This window comes from Coturnix japonica, chromosome 13 (assembly GCF_001577835.2).
Source record: "Coturnix japonica isolate 7356 chromosome 13, Coturnix japonica 2.1, whole genome shotgun sequence".
Classification (NCBI taxonomy): Eukaryota; Metazoa; Chordata; class Aves; order Galliformes; family Phasianidae; genus Coturnix; species Coturnix japonica.
The window spans coordinates 5090029-5116924 of NC_029528.1; the positions used below are offsets into that span (position 1 = coordinate 5090029).

Sequence of the window (26896 nt, forward strand, 5' to 3'; positions counted from 1 at the left end):
CTCCTATTTCCAATAGGACTGTCTGGGTGAAATTATTTCTGTATTAATAATATACAAGACAAGATATCAAAGCCTCACTTTGACATGATATTCTAATAATTCTTGCCCATTTAAAATACATAAAGTCATGAAAACTCACCAGTTATGTAGCACGTGACCCGCCGATTCTGCTCAGAGATGTCTGCATCAATAGTACTCAGTGTGACAATGACTTGCCCTGGCTCGGCGTTCTCAATTACCGACCCTTTGTAGAAGTCTGAAGTGAACTGGGGAGCATTATCATTTTCATCAGAGACAGTGACTTCCACCAGGGTCTGGGAAGAGAGTTGTACTTTTCTGCCGTGGTCAGTGGCCACCACATAGAAACGATAGGTCTCCTGAGTTTCACAATCCAGCTCCTTCAGTGTAGTGATCCATCCAGTCTCTCCATCAATGGTGAAGAGTCCTCTGAGCTTGCCAGACTCTGCTTCCAAGCTGTAGGTCACTTGTCCGTCACTTCCTGTGTCTTGGTCATTTGCTGTCACTTGAATGACTGTGGTTCCTGATGGCATGTTCTCCATGACAAAAGCTTTGTAAGGATCTGCCTCAAAAACAGGCTTGTTGTCATTGATGTCTTGCACTTGGATGTTCACAGAAACCAGAGAGACCAGCTCAGTCTCCTGATGTGAGCAATGAGCCATAACATCAATCTGGTACCACTTGGTGGTCTCATGATCCACTGCCTTTTTGATTTTCAAAGCTCCAGTTTGTTCATCCAGGGTAAACACCTCATCCTTGTTACTTTCTGTAGTGGTTCCCTTTACCAGGCTATATATGATGGGATCCTCTGCAAAAGCTTTGACTGACCCTATTTCTGAACCTTCTGGAAGGTCCTCAGATGCTGAGAATGTGTAAAGAGGCTCAGAAAATCTTGGCAATGTCACTTCCCTGGGGACAATCTGAAGATTCACTGGGACAAGGGAATTCCAGTGAGGAGGTCTGCCATCTTCAGCTTTCACCTTGAAGTTAAAGGCTCTGTTTTCCAAACCAACAAGGCTCTCCTTGACCTTAACAACCCCAGTGGCAGCATTGATCTCAACGATGTCTTCTGATACATCTTCCACAGAGTCAACAGAGTAAATGACATCTGCATTTGCACCTTCATCAGCATCATAAGCCAGTACCTGAATAACGGGGGAGCCTTTGCTTACGTTGGACTGGATGGACAGTGTGTATTCAGAGGCTTTGAACTGAGGAGGGTTGTCATTCTCATCTGTAAGGATTATTTTAACAGTGCAGAACGCCACCTTCCCACCCCCATCCTTAGCCATGACCTTAATGGCAATGACTCTCTCTGTGGAATTTTCTCTGTCCAATTTTTGCAGTGTGGTAATATGGCCTTTGTTATCTATGGAGAACTTCTCATCTGCAAGTTTATTGATGATGGTGTAGTCTATGGTGCCATATGGGCCACCATCTGGGTCAATGGCCAGCAGCTCAATAACTTTGGTTCCTATTTCAGCATTTTCTGCCAGCTCTGCCTCGTACACGTTCTGCTGAAAAGAAGGGCTGTATTTGTTGGCGTTTGTGGTGTTGATATACACAGGCACAGTGCTCTTGAAAACTCCATCTGAAGCAGAAACTCGGAGACTGTAAGATGACTCCAAGTCCTTTTTGCAGCGGTTGAACATGGATATTATCCCAGAAGTGCTGTTGATGGTGAAATGCCTGTGGTCGTTGCCTGAGAGAATCACATACTCCAGTCGGGTGGTGTCTCCACTGTCAGGGTCCAGGGCCTGGACTTTTATCACAATGTGCCCACACGTCGCCATTTCGCTTACCTTGGCTTCATACTGAAGCTGGCTGAACTCAGGAGGATTGTCATTGATGTCTGTCACATCTACAATTACCAGGGCATCGCTGCTAAGTGGAGGCATCCCATGGTCTGCAGCTCTCACTTTCATGCGAAACTGTTGAGTTTTTTCATAATCCAGTGCTTGAGCTGTTGTTATTTGCCCTGTGCTGGTGTCAATATTAAAGAACTTGGTAGCATCTGAACCATCATCCAAGATCTGATAGGAGACCACTTTGTTTCTGCCTGAGTCTTTATCAGAAGCGAAGACTTGGACAACAGGGGTATGTGCTGGCATGCTCTCTGAGACAGATGCCGTGTAGATCATCTCAGAAAATACAGGTGGGTTGTCATTAATGTCTTCTACCTCCACCTCTACCCTGGCTTCTGAAAATGATCCTACTGCCGTGTCTGTGGCCCTAACAGTGAACGAGTGCTTTGTCTCTAGCTCATAGTCCAGCTGCCCCGTGACAGTAAGGACACCAGTTTTGAAGTCAGTGCTGAACAGTTTCAGGGAGTCTTCTTCCACTATGTTGTAGATGAGGCGCAAGCCTTCGGGGCTGCGGGCCTGGATGTGGAGGATGGATGTGTATGGGGGAATATTTTCTGGCACTTTTACTCGGTAATACAGGCTTTGGAACAGAGGGTTAGATTTGTTCCTCACACTGATCACAACCTCTTCTTCAGCAAGGAGTGGAGGCTCTCCCTTGTCCTTAGCAATGACTCGGAGGCTGTATTTGTTTAAAGCATGATAGTCAAGAGGCTTCTTGAGTGAGATGTCTCCTAAGTAGGGGTCAATCCAAAAATACTTATAGTCCTCTGCAAAAGAGTAGGTAATGGCTGCGTTATTTCCTATATCTTTGTCTGTTGCTGACACCTGAAAAAGTACATCACCGGGCTCCATGCCATCCTGCACTGAGGTGTAGTATGGCACATTCTCAAACTGAGGTGGGTTGTCATTGACATCTTCTACATAAACTTTGACAGTGGCTTGGGACACTCTCGGTGGTTTCCTGTTGTCCTTCACTTCCACAGCTACCTCGTACACATCTTGTACTTCACGGTCAAATTTCACACCCTTGGTCTGGAGTACTCCAGACGCCTGGATCATTTTAAATCTTTCCTTCCCATTCAAAAGTGAATAGAAGAGCGGTTCGTTTAGCTGATATCCCTTGACCCCCAGCACAGTGAGAGTCTTCTCGTCTGTAGAGTTCTCCATCACAGTTGCTGTGTATACATCTTGATCAAATTTTAAGCCACTACCTCGTGCTTGAGTTAAATTTAGTTTAACCAGAGCAGTACTCTTATATAAACCATCGTCAGCTCTGACCATGAGTTCACGATGACTTCCCAAGTCAGTGGCATTAAGAATGGAAACGAGACCAGTGAGTGGATGAATGTAGAAGGCATTATCAAGGTTTCCTTCCACGATGCTGTAGGTCACCTCCGAATCAGCATCTTTTGCCTGCACTGATAAAAGCTCCATCCCTGGATGGGCTGGTAACAGGACAGAAAGCTCGTAAGTGTCTTTGGCAAAGACTGGAGGTGAATCATTAATGTCTTTAACATGGATTGTGACCTTGGCTGGCTTGGATGCAAACAAACTGGGATTTCCACTGTCATGTGCATGTACACTGAAGTGGAAGACTGGAGTGAGCTCATAGTCTATATCAGCACGACTGGTAAGTGTCCCTGTGCTGGGATCTACTGTGAAATATTTTAGTGCTTCCGGTTCCAAAATCTCATAGACAAGCAAAGCATTGGAGTCCTGATCAGCATCTGTTGCATGGGTCACCAGTGGAGCATTGCTTTCATCTAGAACCATGCTTTGTGGGGGAGCATTCTCCATGATCCAGCCGATGAAGGCAGGCTTAACAAAGATAGGCACGTTGTCATTCTCATCTATGACATAAATAAGCACCAGTGTGTCCATAAATGCTCCAGCCATGTTAATGCCACGAACTTTCAGCTGGTAAAAAGACACTTGCTCAAAATCTAAGCTCTTCTGGGTGGAAATAAGGCCTGACTGGTAGTTCATGGAGAACACTCCATCTCCATTTCCATCTTTTATCTCGTAGCTGACTGGTGACAAGCTTGAGGCCAAAACCTGGATCAGAGGAGAGCCAACAGCAGCAGATTCACTGATCTCAGTGATGTATTCAGCCTCTGGAAATTTTGGAGGGGTCTGATCAGAAGGTCTAATGCGGATGTGTACTGTAGCAGAATCTTTAAGCTGGGGGAATCCTTTATCTTCTGCCTTTACAATAAGAGTAAATCTCTCTTGCTTGGATGGGTCCAGTTTCTGTGCAACTGTAATAATACCAGAATGTGGGTCGATGCTAAAGAAACCTTCACCATTACCTGCAAGAAGAGAAATGCAAAGTGAAGAATGCAAACACCCTCTTGCTCTTGGTTTTCTGTATGTCTTTTCTATAGCGTTCCCAATTTTAGACCTAATTAACACACACACATATATATATATTTAATGAGGGGACTACAATCTTCTTCATTAATTTATAAATAATTTTCATTCTAAGAACAATGAACCCATTGAGATCTATGGGGTAACTTTTAACTGAATCAAAACGTAAATTAGAAGATGAATACTCTTCTAATTTAAGCATATTTAGTGGTGGCAGAGTATGTGCTTGAAACTTCTGCCTTGTGTGCAGAACAAGGTAGCACAGACTGTACTCGTCGCTTCAAGCCCTGTCATGCTTATAATTACCAATACTTTAGGAGCAATTAAATTCCTCAGTCCTTGATCTCAATTGCAGTGAGAAAGATGTAGCAAAGGATGGCTTGTCTCCTGCAAAGAATTTACCTGCTAAATCGGCAGTGAGGCACAGCCATAGGTATTCAGGTTTTAACCTTCAGAGCGAATGATAAAATACTTGCACAACAAGTTTGTATGACCCACAGAGACCCACCAACCAAAGCTCCCCTTTCCTCAAGAATGTATTTCTTGGTAGAAATAGTGGAAGGGATGGTGGTGGCTGCATAAAGGCAGCACTTTTGTCTAATAAGCACAGTGGTCCGTCGCTCCATTCCCAAGGGCTGGAAGATCTGACCTTAATTTGTTCTAACTTGTCCATTCATATTTTGCCTTAGAACAGTGACTCGACATTGTACTGTCTTTCTGAGGAAGGATGCTAACATTTCATAATATGGAAATTTCTTCCTAGTTCTAGTTTTTCTCTGGATAGGAAGGAAATCACCGTGTAGAAAGGGCAGCTTTTCACCACTCTTTGCAACAACTAGCAGGAGCTGGGTGGCAGTTTGGTCACCAGCTGGAGGATGGAAATGCATGCATGCTCCTAGCCAAGCCACCTTGCTGCATGGTCCTCACCTGCCTGCAGAGAGTAGTGGATTTCAGCATTGGCTCCTTGGTCCTGATCAAGGGCTCTGACTTGTACAATCTCTGTGCCCACTGCTGCCGAGTCCAGCGCTTCTGCTTCATAATGGATGCTGCTGAACTGTGGAGGGTGAAGGTTGCTGTTCTCCACATAGACGATGACCCGAACAAAGTTCCTCTTGATGGGGACCTCCTGGTCCCGTACCTGGGTGACAGAGAAAGGGCAGGTAGGGTCACATTCTAGGAGTAGTCAGGCCTTCCAGGATAACGCTTCCAGAATTTCATCAGGACTTTTAGGAAGGGCGATATGTTTCATTTCTATCAACCCTTTGGATGAGGATAAGCCTTGAAGTTACAGAGCCAAAATGCAGCCTTGGAGGAGAATGCAAAAATTAACAAATATTCACTGTGTGTTCTCATACAAGAACCCAGTAGCCCTGGATTTATCCAGGATTTGGTAAAGGTTAACACCCTGCTTTCCTCTTCCCTGTCACTCTAGGCAAAGTCTGTTTGAAAGACTAGAATTAGCCTAAATTTCTTAAGCAACCAATATACCCTGGTGAAGCTGGCAGATTTGTCAGGGTTTGGCCTAGGACTCACCATCACTGTTAGGGTGTGCTTTGGCATCATCTGGGAACTGAAGCCTTCTGCTGCTGTGAGTATTCCACTGCTGGGATCCAACTGGAATAGTCTTGTGCTTTTGGGGTCCATGCTGCCATGGATGGTGTAGATGAGACCTTTGCCTCTGTCCTTGTCTGTTGCGCTGACTCGAAGGATCTCCTTCCCCAAGGGGATATCTTCAGGAATCGTCTCCTCATAATGGCTCTTCAGGAACTGTGGACGGTGCTGGTTGATGTCAATCACATGGATAAAGGCCTGTGGGGATGACAGCTCAGTAAGGGCAATGTGACCTTGAGTGCTGCCAGACTTATGGAGCTATGCAAAACCAGCTCCTAATTCCTCCTGACCAGGGCTCTGAGCCCTGTGACTATCACAGCTCCTCCAGCACTTGGGCCATCCATCTATGGTGACTAGGTCTCATACCTTGACTGTCCCCAACCACCGTACTGACACTGACTGCATCTGAGGAAGTCCCAACCACGTGTAATAGTTTGCTTCCTTTAACAAACCTGAACATGCCATGGGTGTTTTGCTCATGCAGGTTTCTTGACATCTGCCAGTGGCCTTGAGCGCCAAAATAAACACGGGGATGAGATGCAAGGTGGCAGGGAATGCACAGCAGGGAAGGCAGGGCTTTGTTTGTTTATTTAGAAAAATGCTTGAAGATAGCCAAGATACTATCCATTAGCACTGTGTTCACAGGAACAGCAGCGTTCCTCACTCATCATCCTCCACAAACCTTCACAGTGGATTTCCCACAATGAGAATCATTGATGGGTGACTCATGTTCTAGGCCTTTGTGTGTAGAGAGGGCTGGATTTCTGGCTTCTTTTTGTATATAAAGAAAATGGTTGGTGAAAGATTAAGCTTTGAACATCTGTCCTGACAGTAGCTAAAGAAAGGTGAATCTCAGCAGCTGCAGGAACTGGTGCTCAGGGACATACTTGAAAGCAGTGAAGTTGGGAGAAGGATTCCCTTTGGCATATACTGACTCTATATGGGGCTTCTACTACAGCATAAAGCATTACCTGAGTTTTGATGGTAGTGGACCCATCAGTGACTTCTACTGTCAGGTTATAGCTTGACTTCTTCCTTGCATCAAGGGCTCTTGCAATGACCATACTGCCTGTACTCTTCTCAATATCAAAATCCATGTCATCATCACCACCTGGAATAAGAGAGAAGTAAAATAAGGGAAACAGTGGGACGGTTATGGCTAGATTTGTCTGGAGCAAGCTGCTGGCACCTGCAGGGCAAATAGATGCCAGGAGCTGCCTGGAGATCTGAAGGATGAGGATCTCCCCTCCAGACAGCACACACAAGCCACACATCAAGCTCACACCCAGCCACAGAGAAATGTGGCATGCCAGGCAATACACCTGGAATGGGGATATGTAGGCACTCACCCTAGGCATTCAGCTCATCTGGGGGCAGTGCCAGAGGCAAGGCTTCTTCCAGATCTAGAAAGTCAGTGCTAAATGTGAGGGATGGACACAGGAGACAGAGAGCACATGGAGAAGCTGGGCAAAGAGTTAGCAAGACATGATGGCAAAGGAGTGTGACAGGAACAACAAGGGGATGTACAGAAAACAAGGGGGAGGAAAGGAGAATGGATGCATGGATGCACTTGATCTCCTGGCTAGATTTGCAAGAGGCCCATCTGAGCACTGATTGATTTGCACAAGGCCTCCAGCTACGCACCATCATGAGCTTAGCATGGATCAGCAGCCTGCAGGGCTGACCCACGCTCCTGCTGGCCTCCAACTCAAGGTCACACCATGGGCATGTCAGCAGTGGTCTTCATGGCCACGGCCAGAAGCCTGTGCTCTACCTTAACATCCCAACTCTTGAACAGTTGGAGAGGCAGACGGTGCTTCCAGGGTGAGCAGAGCCATCCCAGATGGCCATAGAGTGCTGGAACCACAGGCCCAAGCAACAGAAGCCATCCCTCATGCTGTTGCTGCTCAGCCCTGGCGTGGCAGCCCCTTTCTCACACTTCACTTGCTGATGGTCTTTCTCTGTCATGCATGAAGCACCACTATGCTGTTCTGGGATCTGACTAAAGAGAAGTAGTGCTCTGCTGTTGTATCCTAGCTCTCAGCTTCTCCGTTCTTGGCTACCAGATGCTCTGGATTCTGTTTTGTGTTCTTACCAGCTGGGGAAATCTTGGCTGGTTCTTAAATTACATACTTTCCCTTGCGGGAACAGTGCAGTGGTTGCCAGCCATCTGGACCAGCACTTCCCTGCTGGGAAGAAGTCAGAAGGAGGCAGAAAAGAGGAAAAGAGAGAGATCCAGGGATGTCTTTCCCTGGCAGAAAAAAAAGAGGACTCCCTCTGTGTGCTGCCAAAGGGAAAGAGGAAGCCCAGGAAAGGAGAGACAAGAAAGATGCTGCTTGGTCAGAGTTTGCGTATGCAGGCAAGTGCAGGTATGTGTTGGGATAACATTCAGAAGCAGACACCGTTAGTGCTGTGAGCCCACGCAGACACTGCTAATGCCAGGCAAGACTTGCACTTGCTCACCACCTCTTGTAGCATCGCATTTCTTGTTGCTTAATTGTATTTATACACCATTAGCCCTGACATTCTAACGGGGAAAGCTATTCACTCACCCAATTAAGGCTTTGACGAGGGCTGGCCCTGCAGGCAGTGTCAGGAAGAGGCTGTGCAAGGCATATTGGGGCAACAAAAATACAAATTACGCCAAATTACAGAAGCACAGTTGGCCCTCATCCCTGGACAAGTTCTGCACACCCACTGCCTGAGACCTGGGGGTGACAGCCCACGTCCCCTCTGCTCTGTCATCCAGTGTCCCAGAGGGGAGCACTGACAAATCTCAAGATGTCATTATAAAAAGAGTGTTAGATAATTGCACTTGGCAGCAAAGCCCTTGGGCAGGCAGTGGTCTATTGATGTCCTTTTGGTGTCTGAGAAACCTTTCTCTGTAGCTCACCTATACACCTAAAGCAAACAACTTCATTAGCTCAGGTATGTGAGCGTTGGAAGCCAAAGAGCCAGCGCTCCAGAGACCGTGCACCACTTTCATTTCTGCGTCTCACCTGTGATATTAAACCACACTTGGCTGGGACCCATCTCGATGCTGATCACTCCCACCATATGGTTTACAGGATCTGTTTCCATCACGGCGAAGTTAAAATGGGGCTCATCGAATGCCAGTGGTTCTGAGGAGGGTCCGGGCCGTGCCACCCAGCTGATGTGGAGCCGCACGTGGGAGGAGAGTGGGGGGCTGCCGCCGTCTGTGGCCTTGACCTGCCAGGAGATGCAGGGTGAGGGTCTTCCAACTCAAACAACTCTATGATTCCATGCTTTAGTGATGTACTGCATGAACTGGGGCTGGAAGGGTGTACAGAGCCCTGTGGAAAGCTGCTTCTCCCACTAACCCACCAGGAAGGAGCCTTGGGCCCTGTGTGTGCCCTAAATCCCACAAGATCAGTCTTGTCCTAAGAGGCCACGTGTGCTAGGTGGAGCCATGCAACCCAAATTCATCTTGGGCATGGAACAAGTCTACTGGATCCAAAGCACAGATGGGTCACAGCCCTTGTTCTGAAGGCACACAGGGTATGGGCAAACTGCAAACCTGAAACTCATACACCGTTCAGGTTCAGGTCCACCTCTGGATGAGATGTGAATCACTGTACCCATCACTGGGGGTGCATTGGACAGTCCTTTTAAAATTCCTCCTTCATTTTTAATAGCTTCTTACCTTCCACATTGTTTCTCCTGCTCTTTCTCCCAGTTTCTGTAGCCCACCCTTATCTGATTCAAGTTCTCCAACTGCTGTGTTTCACCCACTTCTTATCTTTCCTGTCTCAGCAGCCTTCCCTCTACACCCACTCTCTGTTTCCCTCTCCTCTCACCGTGAGTATGTTGTATTCAGAGGCAGGAAAAGCCTTCCTGGAGAGCACCATGCCGGTTGTGGGGTTGATGGTGAAGATCCCTTCCTCCTCCTCCTCAATGGTGTAGGTGACCTGGCTGTTCTGGCCCTGGTCACGGTCTGAAGCAATAAGCCTGTAGACTGGTAGTGGTGACTCTGAGGCTTCTCTCTCAGGGAGCTGCACCATGAAGAGCTTGTGGGGAAAACTGGGAGGGTTGTCATTGGCATCCAGGACTTGTATCACCACTCTGCTGGTGGACTTCAAGGCTGGGTCCCCATTGTCAGATACAGCCACCTGCCAGCAAGCAAAGGAACAGAGCTGCTTGTTGTAGCCGAGGATATGAGCAGCCAGCCTTCATCCTGAAGGATAATGCATGTTGCCTACTACACTTCATCCTGAGAATAACAGGGTTTCCGTGTGAATCTATCTTTGTATCTCAGAATTTTCAGAGAAGTTGCTCCTTTCTACAAAGCTAAACCTGGTGGCTGAAACTTGCACTGCCCAGTGCTTGCGCAAGGACAGGGCAATGTGCCTGCAGGGCTCCTGCTTGCAGCAGCTCAGGGCAGTGGGTCAGGCATTGGTCATTAGGAGCTGCACACTTGAAAACACTTGTATTCCTTGGACTGACCTAGTTATCACCTACCCTCTCTTTGCTGTGCCTGTGCATGCTCCCGGCACATTGCACTGCAGAGGAATTTTTATCCTCAACCACCTTGATAGACAGAAAACACCTCCAGGTCCCCATAATGTTAACAAAAATGTCTCAGAGCAGCTAGGGACAGAAGCAGGCACTGCAAAGCTACAGAACAATGTTTGGTACAATGAGATAAACGAGGGTGGATTTCTCTGGCTTCTTCTTTCTCTGGTAATTTATTATCCAACCTCCTAGAGGACAATTCCAGTCTTCTTACATTCCCACAGCTTCCAGAACAGGCCTTTTGCTCCTGTTTTCAGCAAGGAAATAATAAACCCTGCAGTACTGCTGCAGCTGTCTCTTAGGGCAACGCACACCATTTAATTAAGTTTCCCAGCAGTTGGGAGCTGATGGGATGAGATTCTTTCTCTGTGCTCCAACATGCAAGGAAAGTTCTTTGAGGACTTAATACACTTGTAAGTAAATAAAGCTAATTACGATCATCATTACCCACCTCTAGGATATGTTCAGCCTTGTATTCTCGATCCAGCTGCCGTGAAGTTGTAGAAATCAGACCTGCCAAGAAAGAAAGAGCTTTGAGTTTCAAGACTCGGTGCCCAGAGAAAGCAAAGGCTGACCAGATCCCCGTGTATCCAAGTGGGTTTGTTTCAGGTTCCCGCTGTGATCAGAGGCAGATCCACCAAAGAGCAATTTGTCTATTGCGAATCATCGGGTAGAGGAGTTGCCCTCTCCTCTGAGTGCATAGACCATGGAGGATAGGGGACATCTCCTGGATCCCAACACATCCCAGATCCCAGACAAATACCAGATCCCAGAGCTCCCAGATCCCATAAAGGCTGAGGGCTGTAGAGACCTTGTGGTGAGGCACTTGGTGAGAAAGGCTGCAGAACCAAGAAAACAAAACCTTTCTTATGCCTCTAAGTAAGAAACATTCTGCATGCGCTGGCAGAAGTTTGGCTTCTTAACGTGTCTCGACTCCTGTTTCCCCGTGTTGAACCTTGCTCCTTGTAATTTACAGTGTTTTGACAAAACTTTGCCTTCTGTCTTGGGAAATACCCTCCCTTCTACCACTAGAATTTGAGTCTAAAAATAAGGTACATTGTTGATGATAATGTTGGTACATAGTTTGAGCCTTGCCTGATAGATGGGGTGAATCCCCCAACACATCCAAGATTTGAGGGGTATCTAGAAAGTACATATTCTGGCCCAAAGGCTGCAAGTTTTAATTAACGCCATTGTTTTCAGTTGTACTGGAGCTCTTTGGTAATATTGCTGTTTAGGCATGATAGGCAAGAGAAAATTTCCAAAGGCTGCAGGAAACGCCAAGGCAGCTGAAGGAGGAGTGTGGAGCAGCTGCTTGGAACAAGGCTGTCATTAACTGTTTCCATTCATTCTCTTGGATTGCTTGTATTTGGCACCAGGCTAAACATTTATTTGATGCCTTTACAATCGTAACTCAACACTCTTTAATGCACTGTGACAAGATGATTTGGAAGACTGGTTATATGTATCTCATGGACTTTTTCCTGCCTATTCCTCTTATTGACATCTCAGCAGGTGAAGAAGACTCAGCTGTGGCCAGGGAGCATGCTGGCTGAGGAGCTTCTTTGCTAGTGGGAGGCTGTAGGGCTCTGACAGCAGCCAAATGCTCAACATGCATGGGAATATTCTCTTAGTGGGGGTCAAAACAGAGAATCGCAGCAGCTGTTGGCTGAGATCTCTGATGCTTTGCTCTGCATTACCAGTGGGATGAAGAGGACATGGAGTAAAGTCAGAAACTCAGCAACTTCATGGAATGATTTATGATTTTGATCTAACAAGTCCACAGGGCATGCTGGATATTAACACCAGGTATTAACAGCCAGTACCCATGAGTACACTGTGGATACTTCTAGTTTACCCCATTGCAAAATTCAGTTGCAACAGACAGACACTCTATGTGCACTTGGTTGCTGCATGCTGGCTGTTGGAAGGTAACTTAAACCACTCTAAAGAGCTTATTTGGATCTGCCTGGCCACACCCTAAAATTCTTCTGTGACCTCATGATAAAAATGAAAGGAACAATCTCATAGCTGAGATTCTTACAACCAGAGAAGGATTGTAGTGATGGCACATGAGCTGGGACTTAATGGTTGTCCTGAATGTCTGTAGAAGATGCTTTTATCTCCTGAGGAAACTGCTCCTCCCTTCTTTCTGCTGCCCCATACAATGGAAAGCGCCCATTTAGATCTAATGAAAGTGTTTTATGCACACATGCATGTGTGTGTTATCATGCCTTTCCTACACCTCTGGAACATGAGCCAGCCTGTGCAACGGGATTTAAGGTGGTGATGGCTCATAGAGATGGCCCTGAAGGTTTCCTCTAAAGGCTGAATGAAAGTGCTGAAGGCTCTGACTGCATTTGGCCAGCTACCTGAGCTCAGTGTTCACCTGAGCATCCAGAAATGATCCCTTCTGTCACTTACACAAGTGCTGCCCTTGCAGCCTATCTATGCGCAGCAGTGGGAAAGGTTTGTCTGTGATTCTCCCGCTCGCTGCCTTTAAAGGGGAAAGAGGAAGGCTGGTCGTGTTGGAACAGGAGCAGCAAAATTAACAGTGCGTTGTTGTCAGGGAATAAAGAAGAGTAATAACTTCTGCTGGCAAGAGCAGGGCTGGGGTGGAGGTTGCTAGCCCCCCACCCTGGCTGCAGGGAGGAAAATCTAAAATAGTTAAAATTGCCAGAATCAGGTTTCCAAGCAATTGAGTTTTCGCAAGAGCTGTAAAAGGGAAGAGGCTGTTCCCCTGAAATTCACTTTCTCTTGTCCCACTGTTGTTTCCACTCTACCCTCTCCATTCTCCTACCACCTCCCCTCCTGTTCTGCCCCATGCTCATCTTGTGGCACATTGCCCAGGGAGCAGCAGTGTCACCATCCCTCAAACTCAAAGAGCTGTGTCCAGATGCTCTTCCATGCAGAGAAATGCATGGAACAGCTGGTATCTATGGGAAACCTGTGGGCAGTGACTCAGCAGGAGGATCACCAGAAGAGGTAGGAGCTGGAGATGAATAGGCCAAGACAGAGGGACAGCCTTCCAGCAGGATGGATGGCTCTGTCCTGACTCTTCCTGCCACAGTCTCCCAGTTCCTCTCAGTCCTTCTTGGACTGGAACTTGCTTCACATCAGTGACTTCAACTCAACACAAAACAAGCTGAAATCTCTTCCAGCAGAAGAATCCCCCAAACCCAACTCTCTCTCCGTCTCTCTATCTCTTTATCTGTCTCCCATAAATACTGCTCTGCACCAGCTGCCAGCTTGGGCTGGAGAGATTCCATTGCCCATGGCAGAAAGCTTTCATCTCACTGCGCAGTTTTATTCCCTCTTCTCATTAGCCTTTCATTTATTTTCCCTCTTTTTTCTCCACCCTCTTGAGAGCTGGAAGAACTTAGAGCTCTTCTGTGGTAGTTCAGGGCTGCTGGAGGAGCCCAGCTTTGCTGAGGGATCATTGCTGTGGCCATTCTTGTCTCCTAAGGCCTCAAGAAGACAAGTCAAGGGGCTTTGCTGGGTTTGTGCCCACCGGTCAGCCAACTCCTGTCTTGAGGTAGTGAACCAAATGCAGAACAAGGTGGCTCTAGGAGAAATAAGTTACTTGTGGTAGAGTGGCACCATGCCCACAGTAATTGTGCAGGGCTATTCTGCAGGGTTATTCCAGGTGTAGACATGCCTGTTGTAAGAGTCAGTGCGGTCCCTAATTCCTATTAGTGCATACAGTGTGAACAAGTTTCCTTTTCTCCCTCTGCCAGGGGGTTCCCACCAGCAGAGCCCTGCACAGGGGCCATGGGGGCTTACTGGGCTGACCCCTGGCCCCTGTGTGCCTGAGCACTGGCAAGATGGATCATATAGATCTCTGGCATCTCAAGAACTGAACCATGATTGGGTCTTTTAATGATGACTTCCTCTAGATAATGAGGTATGCATTTATTGCATTTGAACAACAGAAGACGTGTCTTAACTAAATGAATGAAAATATCTCATGGTTTCCAATAAACTGCCTGCAGCTCAGAGATTCAGACAAGCTGTAATATTTTTCCTGGCAGCAATAGAAGATGACTTCTCTTCTGATACTGTAAGCATGAGGATATATGCTGCCCAGTTTATGCCAACGTTTGCAGGTAATCATTTGTTCTTTCAGATAACACACATGTAAGGAAAGAACTGAATCCTCATCAGGTTTGGAAGCAGGCCTTCAAGCAACCTCACGCTCAGGGTTTAAAGAAGAGACCTCCAGCAACTGGCCAGGAGATAAGATCATCTCACCAGCTTCTTAAAGGACTGACAAACATATCACTCTTCACATGCAAATTATCTGACTGTAGAGTGAGATGGATAGGGGATGACTCACACCTGAAAGAGCTTTTTTCGTCTAAGATGGGAATTAAAGCATTGACTTAGAGGTGAGGTTCCTCATTAGTAAATGTTTGGATTTGGCCAGTGTTTATTGTTTTAGCATAAAACACAGTGACCTTGGAGTCCTGCTTTGTAGGGCTGCGCTCACACCAGAATAAGCCATCAGCTAATGTCACTGCCTCAGCCTTTTACTGCACATCCTGCTCCTTCCCCATCTGAGAGCAGGCTTCTCTCCCACTGCAGTAGATGAACTGCTTTTATCACCCGCAGGAGATCAAAGTCATACAATTAATCCTCTCCCAAACCCGGGCTTTGTGCCCTCCCTTCCCTCTCCTCCCAGGAGCTGATGGAGCGAAGGGCACGGTGCAGCTTTCCCTGCCAGACTGGCCCGATGTCAGCGCTCTGGGATAGTTTGAGGAAGCTGTTTACACTAAACATTGACTGGTTTTTGATGGTTCTGAAAGATCTGTTAATTAATTCCCAGATGAAAGATATAGTCTAGGAAGATGGCAGCAGAGGCTTGCTGCATTGACTGTGCTAATGGTACCGGGAGATGGGTGGAACCTTTAAAGGCAATGGGATTAATTTTTATTAATCCTGCCTTGCTGGCTCTCAGGAGCAAACAGTCACCTCCAGAAGGGTGTTTCCTGGCTCAGGCTGTGCAATAGCCTGGTTGTTTGTAAGGGGGAAGAACAAAAACAGCCCCTCAATTCTATAAAGAGCTTTGAACACAACACATTTGTGCCACTCTAAGAGCCATCTGGCTGCAAATACCAGCCTCCAGGTGGAGGGTTTCAATGGTCAGCCTCCACACTGTGTATCTGGAGGTGGACTTTTGCTACGGAAGGAAGGTGTGACAGTGCAGCTGTGTGGGCTGTTTCTATTGATCACATAGCATCTTCTGGGCATTTTAGAGCCTCAAAAAACACAGTTGAGTTGGGTCAGTCTTACCTGTCACAAGGTTAATGGTGAAGAGTCCCTGAGGATTTCCAGTTAGGATGTGAAAAGTCAGTTTTCCCTCTGAGCTAGAGTCTGGGTCTAAAGCATCGAGCTGAAGGACAGATGTGTTTGGTGGCGAATTCTCCATCACAGAGGCATAATAAACAGGTCTGGACATCTGAGGCGGGTTGTCATTGGTATCAGTGACTTCAATGTAAATTTCAGTCGCAGAAGACAGAGGAACTGTTCCCAGGTCAAGAGCTAGCACTGTCAGCCAGTAGTGAGACATCCCTTCTCGATCAAGTGGTCCGATGGTCCTGATGGTGCCTACAACGAAAGAGAGTGTTTGTGAGGGATCTAGGGAACTCAAACCACTTTGTATTCAGTGCTACACCAATCTGTCTTTCTGTTCTGCTTACTGTATTTCACGGAGGTATAAAGATTGGCATCAGCCTTGCATGGCTGTGACACTGTGTGGCAGACAGGGGCTTGCTTGTGTTGGAGGTAATTTGGTACAAATGTGAGGGTTGACATGGATTTTACTCTGTTTAAAGGAGACAAACCCTACTTGTTCCTCCCCATATACAGGGATACACATCATAAATCCCTGCAGAAAAACAGAGGATTTGAATGCACTGGGTCAAAAAATCAGGCAAAACACATCATGTTGTTTCAGCCTTTGAGGTAAATATTTAAATAAAGCAATAATTACCTGTGTCCTTCTCAATGCTGAAGACGGACAGGCCAGTGCCCTCTCGGAGGAAATACTGAACCTCTCCATCTTTCCCCTTATCAATATCCTTTGCTGTGACCATCATCACAGACGTGCCTTCGGGGCTGTTCTCCTGAACCCAGCCTTTGAAGACAAAGGAGGCAAAGCACGGTGGGTACAAGTTCTCATTGACATCAAGGACGTTCACTTCCAGGTGGCAGAGGGAAGAGCGAGAGACGGGCTTCCCACTGTCACTGACCTGCACGGTTAGATTGTAAGAGTCCTTCTTCTCATAGTCCAGCTCCTTCTCTAACCGCAGTGCTCCAGTCAGCTTGTCTACATGAAACATCATGTCCTCATCATTAACAAGGCTGTACCTCACCTCACCCCCAGAGCCAGCATCAGGATCAAAAGCCTCCAAAAAGAGGAGGATGGTTCCTACAGGCAGGTCCTCTGGGACTGTCACACTGTTCAGGGCTGGGAGGCAGTGTGGGTCATTGTCATTTACATCCTCCAGAGTCACAATGAGATCTGTAACGGAGAACAGCTCATAGCCTGTTTTGGGCTGGTCCTTAGCTTTTATTTTCAGTGTATAGCAAGGCCACAATTCTCTGTCCAGGGCACCTATAACTGTCACTTCTCCAGTGACACTGTTGATGTCAAACTTGTCAGTGGGGGTTAGGAGAGAATATTTTACTCTCCCGTTATCATCTGTATCAGCATCTTCTGCTTTCAACTGAGCTATTGTTGTCCCTGTTACTACATTTTCAGGTATCGTCACCCAGTAGGCACCTTGTGGGAATCTAGGAGTATTATCATTGGTATCCAACACATTCACAGCCAGGAGTTTCCAAGATGATTTTTGTGGTGTGCCAAGGTCATACACAGTAATGTTAAGAATGTAGAAACTGGTTCGTTCATGATCTAAAGGAGAAAGGACCTGAAGGAGACCTAATTCCAGGTCAATGGTAAAGCAGCTGTCAACATTTCCATCTGAGATCACATAGACCAGTTTCCCATTAAAACCAGTATCAGGATCAACAGCTGAAAGGTCAGCAATAGTTGAGTTGATGGGAACACTCTCTATGATATCAATAGATCGTGGAAAGCTGTCATCAAATTTCGGAGCGTTATGGTTTATAAGGTGCAAATTTAGAGTTGTTTCATCATCCTGCCCTTGGCCTTGAGACTGGGACTCAATGGAGTGTATGATAGTTTCTGTCAGTTGTTTCAATACTCCTGTTTCCTCACACTGCATTTTAACAGGGAGACCTTGGCTGACCACAGTGATATTTACAGATGTTGGCAAAGCATAGTTCTCCCCATCTGTTGCAGTTATTTTCAAAGAGTAGAAGAGTGGCTGTTCAGAAGGAAGATCTCTCAGAGATATTCTAAGAGATATTACTCCAGAGATGGGATTCAGTTCAAAATGCCGTAACTCGTTGCCAGACTTGATTTCATACTTGATACGCTGCAGCTCATCACTGTCTATTGCAGAGACTGTGGCCACAGGGTTCCCAACAGGAAAGTCCCGTGGGATGCTGCCACTGCAGCTTGCCTTCTCAAACACAGGAGCATTGTCGTTGACATTGCTGAGCATGAGGGAAACGTACACCTCCGTTTCATGGCGGAAAGGTGAGCCCCAATCTGATGCCCACACTCGCAGGTGATACCATCTCTGCATCAACTCATAATCCATTGACTTGGTGGTGGAAATTATGCCAGAATATGGGTCAATGACAAAGGGAACTGATTTCTGGTTGGCTATGGTGTAGGTTACAAAGCCATTGTCTCCTTCATCTTCATCTGTAGCTTGCACTGTTAAGACACTGGTGCCAGGAGGAACATTCTCATCAAAGGCCCCACGGTATGAAGACTGACTAAAACTTGGAGCATGATTGTTGCAGTCAATGATGTCAACGACAACAGTTGCAGATGCATGGCTGTTAGAGGTTGCAACTTCAAGATGAAAATTAGATTGCTCGTGGAAGTCCATTGCTCTGACAGTAGTAATCAATCCAGTGTGAGGATTGATTTTAAAGTGTGTGCTATCAGGGGTAGGTTTCAAAACATATTTAAGATTTGGGAGGACTGGTGTAATCTTCACCATAGCAACTTGGCTTCCAGGTGGGGAAAATTCACTGAGCTGGACTCGGTAGACTTCTTTCTCAAACCTGGCAGAGACATACTTGGAAGGAGGTATGTGTATAACTCTAACTGGGGAGAAAAGTGGTGGTTTATTCTTGTCCTTGGCTTGCAGACTGAGGTTGAAACCAAAAGGGTGAAGTAGCCAGTCTATCTCTTTTATTGCCACAATCATGAACTCTGTGCTTCCAAAGTAGGGTCTGATGACTGCGAAATGCCTTCCTGAATCTCCATCTACAAAGTCTACTGAATCTATCCCTGCTTCTGAGTCACCGCTTTCTACAGACAGGCTTGCGTAGTGAAGGTCTTCGGCTGAGTCAGGCGGTATCACATTCACTGAGGATATAGATGGGGGTTTCCTGACAGAGGGCTCCACTTGGATCATGAGACTAGCCAGGTTCCCAAAGCCATTCCCCTCCATGATCTTTCTCATTCTGTCCACAGCTAAAACTTGCAGGTGGTGCCTGCCTCGATGGGTGCTGTTCAGCCTACCAGTGGTCACAACTGCCCCTGTGGTGGGGTGGATGGTGAACAGGTCCGACTTTGTGTTGAGGGCATAGTAGAACTCTGCATTCTGGCCAGCATCGGCATCCGTGGCACTGAGTGTGCTGACCACTGTTTTCAGAGGGGTGTCTTCTCTGATGGACACTTTGTAGGAAGGGGGTGAAAAGAGAGGTTTCAAGTCATTTCTGTCAAGAATGTGGATTAAAACTTTGGCCCAGGCTTCATAGGCAAAGGTATTCTCTGTGGCCTTGATTATTAACATATAACTATCTTTGACCTCTCGGTTTAAAAGTGCTGTGTTGCTGCTCCTAGTTCTTATTCTCAAGAAGCAGAAATCCCCAATGACATGTTCCTCTGTTTTAAAGAGACCACTGCTGTCTCCAGAAGCAATTCTGTATCTGATGTCCCACTCGGGTTCAGTCTTGTAAATACCCATTTTGACATAGCTCTCCACGTAAGTCTTGGGAGCTGAGTTCTCGTAGATGGTGGCATTGTAGAAGAAGTGGGTGAAGCGCAGAGGGGAGGTTTTGTCTTTCTCACAGCTTGCATCATGGATCGTGCAGTGCACCAGTAAAACAGCAAAACTCAGGAAGTTCCTCTTGGTAATGATTTCCATGGTGTGGTGTCTCCTCAGGTCCTGCAGGGATTAAAGGAAGAGCATTGTGAATTCTGGCATGTATGGAAGAGGGCTATTTTTATTAAAGCCAGTGTGCTAGAGGAAAAGTCATAGAGTCATAGAATGGCTTAGGTTCAGGGGTACTCAACAACTGAGCTCCAATCCCTCCTGCCATGGGTAGAGTTGCCAGTCACTAGGTCATGCCATCAAACCAGGCCTTGAGTATCAGGAATTCTTCCCCTGTGCGGCTTGAAAGAGCAGATCTCTAGCAAGACACTTTTACCTCACTGCCCTTGGTTGAGTAACTCCCCTGGTTCCTCCTTCTCAAGGCAAAGCCCCAGGCTCAGGATTCCTGCCACTCATGCCCACCCGCCATCCACTGCCTTCTCTAACAACTGGTGAAAATCTGTGGTTATGAGTTTGATGTCACAGAAGGAAATGGAGAGTGCACCCATGATTAACAAGGATGTAGCTTTATTAGGCAGCTTTGCAGGGCTCGTTAAAGGATCAAGGCCTGCTCTTTTCATAAAGCTTGGTGTGTGCTGCTGTGTGTGCATGCAGGGTTTGAAGCCAGGGATGAGCTAAATATAGGTGCATATATTTCCCATAGATATCCCAGAAGATCTTTATCTAGAGCTGTTTCTTCCTCTTTTAAATTTAAATTACATATCAAGTACCTGCCAGTCATTTGGCACATTCCTAATTTAAACAGGGAAGACTTGTTTTTCCAGACACTTTTTCAAGACTCATCTCTTTAAAAGCCAGAACTAGTTCAGTTTATAAGTCAATTCGAATGTTAGGAATAAATTATTGGAGCCTAACTAGCAACGTGTGTCACATTCTCTCACTGAGGTGATGAACTACTGATAAGCACGGAGATGTATATTTGATGCTCCATCTGAACCCCTTTTTCCTTGGCAGTCATGTGCCAATCACCCAGCAATCCCACTGCTGTAGTCATTGAGAGAAATGGTCTCAAACTGAGCGCAGCAAGTCACTATGAAGTGAAAACATCAGAGTAAGTTAATGCAATTTAGACCTTCCCTAAGTGACGAGATTCAGACTCTTTTATGACAACATCATTTCACTTCTGGAAAACACACCATAGTCACAAATGCACAGGGTACGAAAGAGAATCATGGAGCGCAAGGATACAAAAAGGCACGTTGTTCCTTCCGAGGAGCTGAAAATTCTGCTCTGAAACAATCTGCTCATTACCTGGCAGCGTCTAAGAGTTTGGCAGCATGTAGGGACCTGCCTAGAGCTGCTTCCTTCCAACATTTTCAACTGCTGAACCTGGAAATAAAATGCATGCATGCTGCGTGCGCGTGCGTCTGCTAGGACTGGGAAGCAGGAAAAGTCACATACAATTCAGTAGAATAAGACAGCAGAATAAAACAGCAACAAAAAGACAGTGTTGTTTCATGAACAACAGAGTTAATGAAGCCGATCGTTTTGTATCTGGGCTAATTGACTTTTTAATTCAATTGCACTGAAATGGCAATGTGAACTCATCTCTTATAAGACATCAGAGAACCCACAAGGCAGAGACGTTATGAACTCCACAACCACAAGAAGAGCCAGAGCTAGAGAACATGCCTTCTTGAACACCAGCAATTCTGTATGGGAGGATAACCTTGAGCAAGGAGTGGGTTTTCTGGCATTTAACAAGACGCAAACACTCTTCTGAAACCCTCCTGGAATGTCCTGAACCTGACTGCTGCCTGTAGACTTCCTGACATTTAAGATGGTCTCAGCTCATGTTGGTGTCCTTCCTCCGTGGGGGCATTAGCAGGGTTATACACCTCCGTCCAGTTAATTGTTTTGCAAAACCAGTTATGACCTCATGTTTCTGAGAGCTTTGCTCTCAATTACAAGCTGGGCTGAAGGCAATCAATGGCTTCAGCTCTTATTGTGGGGGATGGAGAGCAACAACACAGACAGGGGTTGAGGCAGAAGCCTTGTTTCCTCTGGAAATAATCTCAAAAAGTGAAAGGCACAGCCAGACCTTAGGGATAATTTTCTAGCAGGCAGCATTATCAGCTCTTGATATCTTATAATTTCTCTCCAATGCAGGACCTGTGCCCAAAGCCCCAACATCAGCACATCCCCTGTCTACATCTCCTGTACTCTGAGATGTGTCATTTCACCAGCTCTTCCTGGAATACAAACACAGCCATCAGACTTTCTAGGCTCAGAAAGCTGTGAAGTCATTAAATTAAGGTTTCTCCAGCATCTTTTCCCTGCCCACTGCCTCTTAACAGATGGACAGGACCCTGCAGATCCCCTTCTTCTTTCCCACATATCAACCTTCAGCTCTACCAGCTTTGTATTCATTTGGACCTGGAGATTACAAGGACAACTCTGTGGCACTGTTGGACCTGGCTTAGCAAGCATGGTGGTGGGAGGTAGATGTTGAACTAGATGATCTTAGTGGTCTTTTCCAATCTTAACAATTCCATGAGAGTGAGCTGCTGGTGTATAGATCATTTCGGTGGTGGGAGGAAAGAGGAAAGAAGAAAAAAGTCCTGTGGGATTTATTAGAAAAATAGAGAAAACTGCTTATTTTCTATGGCAAGGACTACAGCATCAAAGGTCTTATCTGTCAAGCTCATGAGAATTTAGGACTATGCTAGAAAGCCCTCTGACATAAGTGTTGTACCACTTGCTTTTGATTTGTTTATGCACCATGATATTACAAGAGAAAACTCTGCATTTGAGTTTACAGGCATCAAAACTGGGTAAAACAAGCTGAAATGCCCTCCCTCAAAACCCAACCATTATTTCAAGGGATTGTGTATTTCTATTCTTGCTTCTTGCCCAGGAATGAGAGGTCTTTGCTTCTGTCTTGTTCAGCTCCCTTGGGCACAGATGTCCCCCTGGAGCTGGGTGCTGGAGAAAGCCCCTCAATTGGAATGGAACCAGACAGGGAGGGCATGCTCTGACTGGGGGAGATAAGCAGAGCCTCGTTGGTGGTGATTCAGCCTCCTCCTAATCACCAGGCGACGATCTGAGAGCCTCGAGGGGCTTCGACCTCAGCCCTGTAGATGCAAAGTACCCACAGAGCCAGTAAACACGCGCTGTATCTCTGATCGCAGCCTAAGCACGCGTCTAAATTTAACATCCAAATTGTAATTCTCTGTAGGAGACGTGCCCAAATCTGTTGGTTTGAAATGAAGGAACAAACACAGCACTGAGGTTCAAAGAGTGTGTGGGGGGCGGTTGGGGGACGGGCATTGGGGGTTGGGGCTTGGGGTAGAGTATGACCCCACCAACCAGGGTGAGTGGATGGTGCTGGGGAATGGACCCTGGGGACCCCTGTGGGCTGCAGTGGGGTTTGGTGGTGCTGCAGACCAAGCAAGCAGGTGTGGCCCCAGCCCCACCTTCTGATCCCCTTCAAGAGGAACATTTGAAAACAAGCAAAACCCCAAACACAAAACAAGCCAAACACACGAAGAGCAACATTCCCCTTGCTGGCTGTAGTCAGAGCTTGGCCAAAAGTTTTGGGATCAAAAGTGTAAAGAAAAAGTCATTTTTTCTCTCAATTCCTTCCTTTCTTTCTTCATTATAAGAAACAACCTCTCACCTGGAATAAATAGCCATCAACACCAACCCTGAGCACACCAATGCCTTGGAGGCTGCCAGCAGTAGGAGCAGAGGGAGAAGGGAGGTTGCTCAAATAGACAGTGCTGGGGCAGTCCAGATCTGGGTGTGGAATTTAGTGGTCACGGAGGAGTAGAAATGGAGAGCAGAGGAAGCACATCCTGTAGGGTGGTGGGTATGAGGCTTTGGGAAAGAGAAGAGGCAGTGGATTTGTGTTAGATGGATCATTGGATTTGATGATCTCAGAATGCTTTTGCAATGTGGCCCTGTGATTTTAGGAGTTGTGGCACTGTCTTCTCCTGGACTGAGGGGTAATAGAGCAGATGGGGTTCATCGGTGGTCAGAGCAGTCTGAATTATGGCTGACTTCTAAGAAGGGTCAATCAGAAAGCAGTCGATGGGGTTTCTATGTTGAAAAGTCACAGGTTGTAAAACCTGCTCGCTGTGTGGGTGGTGATCCATGCCCATGAGATGTTCTGATTCGCAACATCAAAATAATCGATGCACAAGTTGTACTTTGACTTGCGCTAGGCTAATGCTTGCTGTTTTCTCACTGCAGCAATGTTGCTGGGGTTAAGTCTTCCTGCATTCAGTGCAGTTTTGGTGAGTTCCCCCAGGTCACTAACAAAGCCAGACCTGTGGGGTTTGCATTCTGGGGCCAGATTGGTATTTTTTGGTCTGTTTCTCTTGGACTTTGCAAAACAAACAAACTCATCCTTTCCTAAATCGTGACGTGGAGCTGTTCCCATGTTCTCAGCAGCATTTCCTTCAGTGGGAGGTTGAGCCTGAGCTAATGGTAGGCACTGTGCTTAGCTCTCCTGATTTGGTTGTGCAGAGATTGGTTTTGCAGTGATGCAGAAGAAGTGCATCCTGGAGGGATGCACACAGGGACAGAAAACTAAGGAAGACTGGCCCTGAAGTTACAGTGCTTCTTTCCTTGGTGTATCTCTGGGTTTTTCAGCACCTGCGGATGACTTTGGAAGGGCTGCCATTGGCAGAACAGTTCTGCAGCAGCATGTTCAGGGATGATGCTCACATGGGCAGAACTTCTTCTTAGACTGGCAGATTTCACCAGGATGCAGCCTGGCCGTTCCTTCCCAATCTTCAGACACCAAATACTGGTTGATCTTGGTGGAATGCTCAGCACAGCTCTGAGCTGGTTCTGTGGACTTCTTCCTGAATGGTGCCTCCTCAAGGCAGCTATTTGTCCCCTTCCACCTGGAACAACTCACCCACTGCTCCATCCTCATGGCTTTGGATGTGTCCTGATGCTTTTCCTGCTGCATTTTAGGTCCCACATGTCTTCAGCTCCAAGTCATCTTCTGTCCATGAACAAGGCAACACCTTGCTTTGGAGCCAAAGGCTTTCTCCTGTCCCTTTTCCATATGCAGTGTGTGTTTTTCAGCCAGTGCTTTATGAGGAATCCAGGGAGAGCCTGATTTTGTTGTGCTGTCAGCACAAAGCCAGGTAATGCCTGGCTTTGACATGTCATATAGTTGAGATTTCTCTGTCATTGCTGTAAGGCTCCAGGAGCCCATCTGTTAGGCACGGGACTTGAACAGGCTTGAGCTTCCCGCCGAGATATAAGGGTCACTGATCTTTATCTGTCTTGGCATTGCAACATCTCTCCAAAACAGGAGTTAATCACACAGCTCCAGGGATGTACAGCCCTCAGTGAGGGTCTAGGATTCCTGGAGGAGGACTAAGGGATGAGGGAACCTTGCACCTTCCTGAGAGCATGGAGGCACTGCCTGGGACTGCTGTAGCTGGCTGGGAGCCCCAAAGGTGGTCATTTCTCAATAGGGTTCTTGGTTTGTGTCATGGATCACAGCTGACTGCCACCCTATGGCTGCTGGCACCCCAAATGCTGGGTCCAGAGGCAGCTCCCTTCCTGTCCCCTTGCCAAGCTGATCAGTGGTCCCTGTACTCTATCAACATCCTCCAGCCACAGGCCGTGCTCCCAGTCATTCCTGTCCCTGGGGTTGGAGCTAAGATCCCTTCACCCACACACTGATGCACATCCTCATGCTCAGCAACTTGACCACCCGGCCCTTGCCAAGGGCTGGCATTGCTTTTCTACTGGCTGCTGTCCCACAGGATGTGTGATACTGAGGAGGTTGACTTGCTTGTGCCATGGGCATAAGGGGAAGCATCCTTATACATTAATCCAAATCCCTTTCTTTTGCACTCCTTGCTCACTGGTGGTTCCCAGTCCTCACCAGTTACCAGCAGCAGGGGTAAGCCCTACCCACAGCCCAGAAGCTGCCAGTGCATTGACAGCCAGGAAGGTGGTGACTTCATGCCCAGGGTCAGCCAGGCGATGAGGCCACTGGTGTCTGATGGGGACGGCTGCCCATTGCTGTGATGCAGTGTCTGGGAGGTGGGATGGAGCTGCTGAGCAGGGAGCACAGCTCAGACATGTCGGTGCATGAGGCAGCCACATCCTGCCAGGCACTCACGTGAGCATGTCCTGACCCCTCTGAAGCTGGGACTGTGCTGCTCTCAGGGATTCAGTTCCCATGGAGGCTGTTAACCATGTACCTCGCTTGCTGCCAATGAGTTGCCCCAGCAGATGTGCTGTGACCAGCAGCACAGGTCGAGAGTCACCAGGGATGCTGGTCTCGCTTTTGATTGCCTGCTCCTGATAAAACCCATACTGAACATTTCACATTTTCCTCATTCTTGGGATGCAAATCATCTTGCTCTGATAATCATTCCCTTGCCTTCAGAGTGCTGAGGTAAGCAGCCACGGGAGACCACACTGTCAGTTCACCATACCACTTTCTAGATCCACTGGCCAGCTTCAGCCAAAGTTAACAGATAGGTAAAGATTTGAAAGGAGGTGGCTTTGCACAAGCTTGTGAAAATCAGAAGGAGAGAGGAGAGAAATCCAAATTAGGACTCCCAGCTGGAAGAAAAGGCTCTAATATGAGCCCAACCCCATTATTAGACATCAGAGAATCCACACAAGAGTGAGTGCCCCAGGCAACCAAGCTGCATGAATTCTGCTGCTCACAAAACAGCTGTTTATTTAGGTGCTGCAAAGCCTGTGAGATCCTTTCTAGGATCCCAGCACACAGCTCCCAGCTGACCCATGGGAGATACGGGTCTGGGTTGGGCTCAGCTCCTACTTCAGCCTGTGTTTGAGAGGTACAGCCCTGAGCTATTTGACCCTGAGACACCTCACACAGCTTGCCAGGCTGCATCACCTGAATGCCAGCAGTCCTCTGATGCCCTTTCCATTCTTCCCCATTCTGCTATGGTCAATGAAATGTGTTGGGAAGGAATCAGAGCATCTTGGCACCAAGAGCTGGGTAAGGACCATGTGTCCACATGGTTCAGGTCAGGAGCCCAGTACTCAGTGGGGCTGCTCCGCTCTGCCCTGCAGCACAGCCATGGCCACCACTCCTCCTTCTCTCCCCCTTCTCTCCTCTTGGGCAATTCTCATGCACTCGCAGACCAACCCTGCTCTGATACAGAGATCTGCTCCTTCCCCTCCCCAGTGCCCTGCTGCTTCTTCCCTTCTGGTGCCTGGAGGAGAGCAGAGGGAGCAGCATTCAGCTCTGCCTGCAGCATCCTGAGCTCCTCTGCCATCTGTCTGTCTTGCTTTGCTCCTTCTTTCTCATGCATTCAGAGGCAG

The 26896-nt window shown here is 47.2% G+C and overlaps 1 protein-coding gene and 1 long non-coding RNA gene across 2 annotated transcripts in view; one reads left to right on the forward strand and one right to left on the reverse strand.

Annotated features, from left to right (window-relative positions):
* Window positions 1–14784, forward strand: part of LOC116654048 — a 28550-nt gene extending 13766 nt beyond the window's left edge. Inside the window, exon 2 of the long non-coding RNA XR_004308892.1 lies at window positions 14524–14784. This is a non-coding gene — a long non-coding RNA (uncharacterized LOC116654048). The remainder of the gene's footprint in view (window positions 1–14523) is intronic.
* FAT2 (FAT atypical cadherin 2) overlaps window positions 1–26896 on the reverse strand; it is a 48051-nt gene that overhangs the window by 17913 nt on the left and 3242 nt on the right. Inside the window, exons 2-10 of the mRNA XM_015875847.2 lie at window positions 16390–19675; window positions 15690–16004; window positions 10849–10910; window positions 9683–9994; window positions 8864–9074; window positions 6836–6975; window positions 5787–6062; window positions 5181–5391; window positions 140–4192 (exon numbers count right to left, since the gene is read on the reverse strand). Of these exons, the coding sequence (XP_015731333.1) occupies window positions 140–4192; window positions 5181–5391; window positions 5787–6062; window positions 6836–6975; window positions 8864–9074; window positions 9683–9994; window positions 10849–10910; window positions 15690–16004; window positions 16390–19654 (8845 nt within the window). The 5' untranslated portion in view covers window positions 19655–19675. The remainder of the gene's footprint in view (window positions 1–139; window positions 4193–5180; window positions 5392–5786; window positions 6063–6835; window positions 6976–8863; window positions 9075–9682; window positions 9995–10848; window positions 10911–15689; window positions 16005–16389; window positions 19676–26896) is intronic.